The 12,091-nt window shown below is 43.6% G+C and overlaps 1 protein-coding gene across 1 annotated transcript in view; it reads right to left on the bottom strand.

Moving 5' to 3' along the window:
- LOC135523828 (protocadherin-15-like) overlaps positions 1-12,091 on the bottom strand; it is a 201,934-nt gene that overhangs the window by 144,388 nt on the left and 45,455 nt on the right. The window contains exons 5-8 of the mRNA XM_064950765.1: positions 8,717-8,877; positions 8,051-8,206; positions 3,813-3,932; positions 3,410-3,520 (exon numbers count right to left, since the gene is read on the bottom strand). Of these exons, the coding sequence (XP_064806837.1) occupies positions 3,410-3,520; positions 3,813-3,932; positions 8,051-8,206; positions 8,717-8,877 (548 nt within the window). The remainder of the gene's footprint in view (positions 1-3,409; positions 3,521-3,812; positions 3,933-8,050; positions 8,207-8,716; positions 8,878-12,091) is intronic.

Below are 12,091 nucleotides of genomic sequence, written 5' to 3'. Positions count from 1 at the left end.
ACCCAACTGTTGTATAAATGGAAACGTTATACCCTGACAGTCAGGGAAGGATATTTCCTGACCTTGTCGCTACAGCATTGCCAGAATGACCAGTTAGCTGTGTGACCTGGTCAGGCCCCATTACTGGCTGCTTTCTCTCCTCACCCTGTTAGGACACATGTCCTGGTCACCTCAAAGACTTTGAATCAACGGTGCACACGTCGTTTCAGTAGGCTAAATAGGGATACCATTAAAGCTGTACGTATACGCTGCTAGAGTGGCTGACTGTTGTATAACAGGTTGCTTTCCTGTAACTTGGTTACACTACTGTGTGCTTGTGTCGCGAAAAACATGAACACACATTTAAAAGCTAGTTGGCTTCAGCTATTCAAAACAGAGGCATGGCAGTGCCACTCATAGTTATACCAAGAGCCGTATGAAACCCTTTCAACACTAGAACCGCTAAAGCAGTTATTTTTGACCACTCGTGATTTATTTATTCACAAACTGAACTGGAGTTATAACCAGTTTTTGGAGGGCATGTCATTTTTTGATGTTTCTCCCATGTTGCCCCTGACTTCTCCCGGGAGTAGGGCCTGTTCCGCTCCTTCTGCTGATAGTTGATAACCACTCTGATAATTACCTCGAAACTGAACCTAAACTATACCGATTTCACACACATAACAACAGATGAAGTAAACTATGATGTGGAGAAAGGGGGAGAATGGGTGAGTTGATGAGTGAGGGGAAGCGAACGATGTATAATTATGTATATCACCAATTGTGAATGAAGAACAGGGCGGCCATTCTATTGTATTCATCTATTCTAACTATCACCTCAAAACGGTGTACCCCACATCAGTCCACTGAATCCAAGCAGTTTTGTCAGTCTACTCTGGCCTAGTTGGAGTAGTATACACAGTAAGAGTACATGCTGAATGGCTTTCAATATCTGGGAAAATATCCCCATGGGGCAGCAGGTGAGAGGGAGTCAGAATGTGGTGATGAGTCTTGTGGAACCTTAGGTTGGCAAGGGAAGAAATGTCACCAGCGATGTTACTGTCATCGCAGAACAGGTTGCTTGCAAAGAAAACAAGTCTGGCCGGGCAGCATGAACAAAATGAGACGGGAGCTCCCTCCCTCCGCACAGAATAAGGCACCTGCACAGCCATTGTACTCCACAGCGGTGCTGAAGAATGATAAGACAACGGGACACAATAACGAGAGAACCGGAGACCATTACGGACTACAACCAAACAAAGGTATGTCGAAGTGTGTCAAGCCAGTGAACGTTACGAAAATGGTGGCAACTGTTGCGACAAGGGATAACAGCTAAATGAAATCCAACTGACGCACAAAAGCAGCAGATAAGTGCAATTGGCTATGTTTGACTGCTGTCCTATTGACACTTATTACTTATATTCATTATAATGCCATACTTGTTGTTGTGCTGAGATTCACTATTTACCAAGGCCATTATAAAATGTTTAGCCGACTGCTGTTTCCATCATTTGACCGGTGGATGAAGTATTTTATTTGTATTTTGTTTTTAGAAAAAGAAGCTGTTTACCGTCTTCCAACACATATGGTTTCCGTCTCATAGTTGTAACAAAAGCACTCCACAAATAAAATGGATTGAACACTTGAATTCTCGTGTGTTTATTAAACAAAACATGTTTGTACAGTAACAAACTAATGTAAATGCTATTGTGTTATTTAAAATATATATATTTTTTAAAGTATTCTAATGTTACCCAAGGCCTTCATAAACACAACCAAACAATTATTTTGCGATAGAATGAATGAAATGTATTAATTACACTGTTAGAATGTTTTAGTCAGAGGCCCAGCAGCTCCCGTGTTCAAGACAGACTAACACAATACAAAATAAACCAGGGCAATATATATGCAGGCAAAGGTGTTTGAGCTTAATTATGTTGGTCATATTGGATTCATAATAAAAATGTATTTACACCGACACAGTCTTTCATCATTTGGTTCTTTGAGTCATTATGTTTCCACCAGTGGAGGTTGCTGACGGGAGACTGGCTCATAATAATTGGCCGGAACAGGGCAAATGGAATGGCATCAAGCACATGAGGTATCAAATACATCAAACACATGGTTCCCATGTGATTGATGCCATTCCATTTCCCCCGTTCCGGCCATTACCATGAGCCCATCCTTCCCAATTAAGGTGCCACCAACCTCCTGTGGTTTCCACATAGAACCTTCACCCTTAAGGAGCCCTCTGTCCTTAGTGTTTATGTATTTTTGTCAGGCAGGACCATATAGCACTGAGTGAGAGACCATTTGACTTGTAAAGTTGTCTATTATTAACCAGCTACCAAAAAGTAAAGCTTACATTCATCAGAAATATTCATAATTGGCAACTTCCGCCAAAACTCTGTGTTTACAGGTCTATATTCCCAAGATCCATTACGATCCCCTTATGCTGTCAGTTTGTGTGTGTAGTGTAGACAAACGGACTACTTGCATTCCACATTTGAGCAAATGTCAGTGCTTGCAATATTAGGTTACATGAGATTATGCAACCCATCCACCCTCTAGCCAGACATTATTCTGCACTTTTCGAGTTTAGGGGGTGTGTCACAATATCTATCAAATTGAACCACTTTGGCAGTAAAACATTTTTTACACAACCATCCATTTCATAAATGGGATACATTAGAGAGGAGAAAAAAAAACATGCTTGTGTTTTGTTCTACCTCGGGTAGGAGTATCTAAAAAAAAATGCGTAGGCCTCGCCACTCACCTAAAAAGGCACCTAATTGGTGGAACACCGCGATTCCATCTTAAGTGCAACATCCTGTCTGTATTTTCCAAAAGATTAAAGTTTTCAAAAACATTCTGCATTGCATTCATTTCAGCCTGGAAAAGCACTTGCATTGAAAATACACACCACGTCAGTTCAAGTATCTGTTCATTCAAATGTTCCAGTATCAAAAGACATTCCAAAACATTTTGGTACAATTCTGGTAATGAATGACACCTTTGGTGAATGTTCCATTCTAGAGTCATACCTTGACTGAGGAATAATTGAATGGATTATTCTGTACTCTCTTTACCATTCTTGCCTTGGACATCTAGTATGTCCTTCTTTTCAAAAGAACATCCAACAATCATTTAACTTCCACACACAAAAATATGATTTTGCATTTACAAAGTGGTATAAAGTTTCACTTCAAGTTTTTCTTAGTGCTACAGCCTATCCTATTTAAAAAAAACACATTGTACAGTACTGTACCCATGTACAATACAGTATGCTCCAGTGTTTGGTTTGTCCATCGCTTACCCTAGACAGACAGGCCCTGGTTAAAAGTAGTGTACTATACAGGGAATAGGGTACCATTCCAGACATGACCACAGACTTTGATGACTAGATAGCCATGCAGACAGACAGACTTACATTAGCCTGGATGATGACCAGGTAGCGGGTGATCTCCTCGTAGTTGAGCCTCTCCCTCAGGACCATCGAGCCAGAAAGGGTGAGAGGGATGTCAAACGTCCTGTTGGCCATCTGTGACACAAAGAGATACACTACCCTGGGTTAAGAGTGCACTCCACTCAGAAAAGCTCCCCCTTGCCTCATTCATTGTCTGCCAGAGCGAGTGCAGAGATCTCCGGTGTAGAGATTGCCTCAACAGGACATTTGTGGCTTTGTGACCCCTACCTAGTGATATGAGTAATACGGTCATAATCTAATATCTCTAGCAATCTTTTGAGGCTGTGCAGTGCGATTGCCATCAGTCGTGGGTTTAAAGAGAATCAGATTGGATGGGTCAGTCAGTAAGTATTGAGATGTAACATACCGGGTCAGTTGGGTTGTACTGGATGATGTATTCGATCTGTCCATTTGGGCCGTCATCAATGTCCAGAGCTCCATTATTCCCAGTGAAGCCGGAGAAGATGGTGGTGCCAACTGGGGTCAACTGTGAGACATTATTACATCGTTATGACAATACTAACGATCCAAACTATAAAAAGGAAGTCTCCACACACTTGATTCAGATGTGTCAGTTTTCCCGTTGCTAAGCATTCGGTCGACAACAACCTTCATCAAAACACTAACGATCCAGCCATTCTGAGTGAAACAGACAGTAAGGGCTAAACCAATATTAGGACTGGGAATTGCCAGGGACCTTACTATACTATTTTATCACGAGACTTAGGTGCCCATTCGACTATTAAGATTCTCTCGATTCTATATGTTTTGTGATTTGATACTGCAATTTTATTGCGATTTGACATTCCTGACATATTTCGCACTATAGTGTACATCTGCTGCAGAGGGACAAGAGAGCGCATGAGAAAATCAGTTTTGATCAGTCATGGAAACAAAAGTGCCGAAAACAATATTGGATCACTATTTTTTTTTAAAGATGGAGAACAACCTATAGGATGAAAAATACTGCAGTTTTGGTGTAGGCACAGTCGACAATAGCGCTAGCTTACGCTACCTATCAACAAAAAAAGTAGCTATATAATATCGTCAAAAATAGCATTGCGATATGCAACTGTATCCATTTTTCCCGCGTCACATAATGCTGTTGATTTGTTTACAGACAAGCATATTGCTGTGAAAACAGGATTAGTTAGGTTTTGAAGTGACTGGTTGCGCAACAACATAATCCCTGTTGGATTCTGAGGTGGCTAGCTCAGCCAGTCACCAACAAAGCCTTGCTCTTGGTCTTCTGAGAGGGGCGAGTGATTCACAGCACCAGAATGCTTCCTTTCAGCTGTCATACCTGAGCCCCACAGTGGACCGCTATCAGATGTGAGAAGAGAAGGTAATAGTCTAGTGCCTGTTGGCAGCACCAAGGAAACCTGGGTATTTTAGCTCCTGAAATGCTACTCTGCTGCTCTTGTATCTGACTTTTCAGGAACATGAACACACAAAAGAAGTCAGATACAAGAGGAAGAGAGGAGAGAGTTCAGTGAAACACGACTGTAAAAAATGTTTTCACTGAGCTGAATAGGAAAAACCACATAGAAACCCACAGCAGGGACCCCAAGTGTAATTTCTAAAGAGGTGCTGTAATAAAAGTAGAGGCACGATTTTCATGTTTCCCATTTGCAAAAATTGAAATCTACTCTGTCGTCTTCGACAGGATAGGGACAGCCATACATCCCATCCACTCTGCAATTTTGTTAACCGCAGAAATACATAAGCACGCATTATTTAGGAGCTAACATTATTTAGGACATGCACCACAATTCCTCATTGGGATGCAAGGCTCTCCCAGCGCCAACCGGTCACAGACACGCCTCTGGGAGCACATCACTTCTCCACGTCCCTTAGTCTGCACATCAGCGCCTCAGTGATAAACATTGCGTAACAGACTATGCATGAAGGCCGCCGTAACGAATGCATTAATGTGGCAGAAAGAAGTGTACAGTGCATTTAATAACCAAGGGGTTACATATACCATTTAGCACATCTTAGTAGTGTATTTATTGGGATACACAAGGAGAGGCCAAAAGATTCTCCCCATATGAGATAACAAGGTGTTGAAAGGTTTAGGTGCATCTAGAGCTGTCTAAAGACTAAGTGCCTGATTAACACGTGTGAGTGATTCAGCCTCGACTATAACTCTTGATGCCAGTCTCGGGTGAAGGTGTAGTTAATGGAATTTTTAAACAGGGTCAAGGTCTCACAAGAGCATACAGCTAGCACGCATGATTGGCATTCACTAACTCCTCCATCCTCCGGGCTTGCAACTTCAGAGGAAAGTTGGAATGCATGCAAGTAAGGCTCTCCAGATACTCTATGACACACAGTAAGGTCACGCCAAGTATGTCCACGTGTGCAGTCAAGATCTCCCATTAGCAGATGTCTTCAGCTCCACAACATACTTCGTTCAGCCGCGAATACCTCTAGCTGTTGTTATATCGCTCTCTGCTTCGACAGCCCTGTAGCTCTCCACTACATGGGCTTCAAAAGTTGACTGATGGACAGGAGACTCTGCATTCTATTGGACCCCCTATCTCCGTGTCAGTCGAACATTTCAGTTGCACTTTGTTTGGATAGTCCGGTTTCTCCCATCTGTAGTTGCTCTACAGGTCAACTACCTGTCGATAAGCAACTATTTGGGTTACTGTTAGGGTTAGGATGAGGGTCAGGGCAAGGGTTACGTTTAGGGTTTGGATGAGGGTCAGGGTAAGGGTTACGTTTAGGGTTAGGATGAGGGTCAGGGTAAGGGTTACATTTAGTGTTAGGATGAGGGTCAGGGTAAGGGTAAGGGTTACGTTTACGGTTCGAATAAGGGTCAGGGTAGGGGTTACGTTTAGGGTTAGAATAAGGGTCAGGGTAGGGGTTACGTTTAGGGTTAGAATAAGGGTCAGGGTAGGGGTTACGTTTAGGGTTAGAATAAGAGTCAGGGTAAGGGTTACGTTTAGGGTTAGAATAAGGGTCAGGGTAAGATTTACGTTTAGGGTTAGAATAAGGGTCAGGGTAAGGGTTATGTTTAGGGTTAGAATAAGGGTCAGGGTAAGGGTTACGTTTAGGGTTAGAATAAGGGTCAGGGTAAGGGTTACGTTTAGGGTTAGAATAAGGGTCAGGGTTACGTTTAGGGTTAGGATGAGGGTTAAGGTGAGGGTTAGAGCTAGAGCTAGAGCTAGGGTTAGTAGATAGTTGAAAATGTTGCTGATAGTGTGTAGAGCATCTACAGATGAACTATCCAAGTAAAGTTTTACCAACATTTCAAACTGTGTGAAAATAAATCTGTAGAGCAGAATAACGAAAGCAAACCATTTCCAATAGTTTGAGAACAGAAGCCTCTGCAGGGGCTGTCTTCTCTGTCTGCTACTCCAAAAGGCTGCTCGCTAATGAGCTCAATCTAACACAGAAACACTCAGGGGACCCTTTTTCTATTAGGGAAAAGCTGCAAAATCACCATGTAGCTAATTTGTCCCCTGGTGGGACACCTCAGTGAGACACCAGCTGCTCTGTGGCCCTCTATGCCCAGAGCCCATGGAGAATGTACTGTTAAACCACATAGACCCATGGAGGTCCCACTGTTAAACCACACAGAGACCCATGGAGGTCCCATTGTTAAACCACACAGAGAACCATGGAGGTCCCACTGTTAAACCACATAGAGACCCATGGAGGTCCCACTGTTAAACCACATAGAGACCCATGGAGGTCCCACTGTTAAACCACACAGAGAACCATGGAGGTCCCACTGTTAAACCACATAGAGACCCATGGAGGTCCCACTGTTAAACCACACAGAGAGCCATGGAGGTCCCACTGTTAAACCACACAGAGACCCATGGAGGTCCCACTGTTAAACCACACAGAGAACCATGGAGGTCCCACTGTTAAACCACATAGACCCATGGAGGTCCCACTGTTAAACCACACAGAGAACCAAGGAGGTCCCACTGTTAAACCACATAGACCCATGGAGGTCCCACTGTTAAACCACATAGAGACCCATGGAGGTCCCACTGTTAAACCACACAGAGACCCATGGAGGTCCCACTGTTAAACCACACAGAGACCCATGGAGGTCCCACTGTTAAACCACATAGAGACCCATGGAGGTCCCACTGTTAAACCACACAGAGAACCATGGAGGTCCCACTGTTAAACCACACAGAGAACCATGGAGGTCCCACTGTTAAACCAGAGACCCAAGCAGTCCCAGGGGTTGGAGGGCCATCAATGTTAAACCACACAAAAAATCAGGAGGTCTCCAGAATAAAATGTGGGAAGATCCTACAGTAGCTACAGTTACAGTAATTTTAATGACCACAGTCTTAGTCTCTTTAACAGTCAAAAAAGCTCCATGGGAATAAATGTAATTAGATTTGAATTTATTACCGTACCTACCAGTCCACAGTCACTGAGCAATGGCTAATATTTCACATTTTTACAGCCTTTACCAAATTGTATGGCCCTATTCAGGTTGAACGGACTGAAATATTCAATACTAAGTAAATGAGATACTGCTCAATGGTGGCCTGTGAACTCGGAGCGAGAGTCAGACACATCGTCTTGGATTGTAAAAAAGATTTAACTAGGTTGTCCTGGGGGTCTCACCTCGTTTATGGCGACATAGTAGCGAGGCTTCTGGAACTGGGGCGCGTTGTCATTGCGATCCCTCACAACGATGCGCACCTCGTGTCGAATGATGCTCCCGACCAGCTCGTTGGTGCACTGGACCTGGACCACGATGGAATGGATGTAGGAGGGGGGCTAAGAGGGGTTGGAAGGAAAGCATAGTTTCAGAAGGAACCAAGGACAGCAGGGGACAGAGAGTCATTTGTCTCCCTTCAACTGGTTCACACAGAACAAAATGACTGGGATTGATGTGTAGAACATGTAAAGAAAGTTATGCTTCAGATCAGACGTTTGCTTTGCTTTTCTATTATCATAAACTACGCTAACACCGGTACAGAACATATACCATTTAGCCAACGTTTCTATCCGGTGCACTGTTCAAAGTGTACAGTTCAGTGCATGTGCAGGACTTTTCTTTCAAGAATGGATAGGTTTGTTGCTTGCACACTGTACATGTTTAATAGGAGAATGCAAAGAAACACAACGTGGCTACAGTATGCTGTGGAGATTATTTTACCTCAGGATGCATTTGAAGGGAATGTAAATGTGTCGCTAACTTGCGGTGAACTGTTTTTTCCTTCTTTAGAGCAACCCAAACCCCACAGCAAAAACATAGGAATAGTCATAGCGTGTTTGAATGCTTACATCTCGGTCGAGGGCCCTGCCGGTGCTGTTCAGGTAGAGCCTCTGTCTGACCGGGTCCAGTATTACCCAGTGGTTGTAGTTGTCTCGGAGGGAGAGAGAGATGGTTCTACCTGGGTCTTCCGCTCGGCCTTGGATTTGCATATTCTCAACCAAAAGCGTTCCTTATGAGATAAAAGAAAAAAGTGGTTCATTTGAAATGCAGCCAGGAGTTGATTGACAGAGCTGTGATAAATATACCTGCTGGGAGCAGGTTTTCCCTAGGCAACATTCCCTTGTGTTGTTAATCTCACTCTTCTCGAGTGCTCTTTTACGAGCTATTGTTACGATCTTTCAGAAAAGCAGGAGTAGAGAGCAGTGTGCCCAGGAAAACAAAGCTTCACACTCATAGAACTTATTTTCTGACAATGAAAACATTCTTATAGAAAAACCTCAACATCTGCTTGACTGAAATGTTTTCAAATCAAAGGAGACCATTTGAATGATACAAAACGTCTGAAAATATGTCTTAAACTATTGGTCTATAAAAACCAGGGAGGCGGCCAAGCTAAAATTACATTTGAGCTCTTGACGACCTCTTGACGACCTTGTCTGAAACATGCTATGCCTGCTTTCCCACACACTTTGCTGCTGCAGTCCAGATAAGGACTAAGTGCCTGCCTGGTACCAAGCTTTGATGAAGCCCAAGCCTGAAGGTACAGCAGTCCATGTACATTCATTCTAATTCAGATAAGCACTGGCCAGTTCAGCCTCTGCTAATTACACAGTACCTGTATACATAAACATTTTTACATTTCAGCCATTTAGCAAACGCTCTTATCCAGAGCGAGTTACAGGAGAAATTAGGGTTAAGTGCCTCAAGGGCACCAGCAGATTTTTCACCTCGGTGGATTCAAACCAGTGACCTTCCGGTTACTGGCCCAACGCTCTTAACCACAAGGCTACACACACACACACACACACACACACACACACACACACACACACACACACACACACACACACACACACACACACACACACACACACACACACACACACACACACACACACACACACACACACACACACACACACACACACACACACACACACACACACACACACACACACACACACACACCTTTTCTGACATCAACTGTTGTGCAGTTGGAAAGGCAATCAAACCCATGTCTAGCCTACATCCAGTATGCAGCTAGGCCAGAGGGAAGTCAGGGGAAGGGCAGGCAGGCCCACGTATCTCTTTCTCCTTTGCTAGCCTTGTCATGGCTGGTCCAGCCTGCTGTGATGCGTCTCACACTAATGCTCATGGACAGTTGGAGCCCACTCACTGATACAGAACCAGTCAAACGTTTGGACACACCTACTCATTCATGGGTTTTTTTCTTTATTTTTTACTATTTTCTACATTGTAGAATGTAGAAAACTATGAAATGGAATCATGTAGAAAGCAAAAAAATGTTAAACAAATCAAAAATATATTTTATATTTGAGATACTTCAAAGTAGCCACCCTTTGCCTTGATGACAGCTTTGCACACTCTTGGCATTTTCTCAACCAGCTTCATGAATAATTATTTTCCAACAGTCCTAAAGGAGTTCCCACATACGCTGAGCACTTGTTGGCTGCTTCCAACTCATCCCAAATCATTTCAATTGGGTTGAGGTTGGGTAATTGTGGAGGCCAGGTCATCTGATGCAGAACTCCATCACTCTCCTTCTTGGTCATGGTGTTTCGGGTCATTGTCCTGTTGAAAAACAAATGATAGTCCCACTAAGTGTCCTTTAGTAGTGGTTTCTTTGCGGTCACAACTTGCAGACTTGTTTATGTGCTGCTGTACGTTTTGTTGCCAACCTTACTTTGCTACCAACTCTACGGTTTTTACTTTTTACCGACATTAAGGCTAATCTGAAGATGGTGCTGGCTAAAGCTAAAACTGCAGAGTGTAGAGAATATGGAGATATTGTTATCCACGTCGGCACCAACGATGTTAGGATGAAACAGTCAGAGGACACCAAACGCAACATAGCTTCAGCGTGTAAATCACCTAGAAAGATGTGTCGGCATCGAGTAGTTGTCTCTGGCCCCCTCCCAGTTAGGGGGAGTGATGAGCTCTACAGCAGTCACACAATTCCATCACTGGTTGAAACTGTTTTCTCCCCCTCCCAAAATATAGAATTTGTAGATAATTGGCCCTCTTTCTGGGACTCACCCACAAACAGGACCAAGCCTGGCCTGTTGAGGAGTGATGGACTCCATCCTAGCTGGAGGGGTGCTCTCATCTTATCTACGAACATAGACAGGGCTCTAACTCCCCTAGCTCCACAATGAAATGGGTTGCAGGCCAGGCAGCAGGTTGTTAGCCAGCCTGCCAGCTTAGTGGAGTCTGCCACTAGCACAGTCAGTGTAGTCAGCTCAGCTATCCCCATTGAGACCGTGTCTGTGTCTCAACCTAGGTTGGGCAAAACTAAACACGGCAGTGTTCGCCTTAGCAATCTCCTCCTCCATTCTTGCCATTATTGAAAGAGATCGTGATTCCTCACTTCTCGAAATAGGGCTACTTAATGTTAGATCCCTCACTTCAAAGGCAGTTATAGTCAATGAAATAATCACTTATCATAATCTTGATGTGATTGGCCTGACTGAAACATGGTTTAAGCCTGATGAATTGACTTATGAGGCCTCACCTCCTGGTTACACTAGTGACCATATCCCTCGTGCATCCCGCAAAGGCAGAGGTGTTGCTAACATTTACGATTGCACATGGCAATTTACAAAAAAAACGACGTTTTCATCTTTTGAGCTTCTCGTCATGAAATCTATGCAGCCTCCTCAATCACTTTTTATAACTATTGTTTACAGGCCTCCTGGGCGATACACAGCGTTCCTCACTGAGTTCCCTGAATTCCGATCAGACCTTGTAGTCATAGCAGATAATATTCTATTTTTTGGTGACTTTAATATTCACGTGGAAAAGTCCACAGACCCACTCCAAAAGGCTTTCGGAGCCATCATCGACTGGGTTTTGTCCACCATGTCTCTGGACCTACTCACTGCCACAGTCATACTCTGGACCTAGTTTTGTCCCATGGAATAAATGTTGTGGATCTTAATGTTTTTCCTCATAATCCTGGAATATCGGACCACGATTTTATTACGTTTGCAATCGCAACAAATAATCTGCTCAGACCCCAACCAAGGAGCATCAAAAGTCATGCTATAAATTCTAAGACAACACAAAGATACCTTGATGCCCTTCCAGACTCCCTATGCCTACCCAAGGGCGTCAGATGACAAAAATCAGTTAACCACCTAACCGAGGAACTCAATTTAACCTTGCGCAATACCCAGATGAAGTTGGACCCCTAAAAAGATTTG

This window comes from Oncorhynchus masou, chromosome 31 (genome assembly GCF_036934945.1).
Source record: "Oncorhynchus masou masou isolate Uvic2021 chromosome 31, UVic_Omas_1.1, whole genome shotgun sequence".
NCBI classification, from domain to species: Eukaryota; Metazoa; Chordata; class Actinopteri; order Salmoniformes; family Salmonidae; genus Oncorhynchus; species Oncorhynchus masou.
This window is presented reverse-complemented; position numbering and strand designations above follow the sequence as displayed.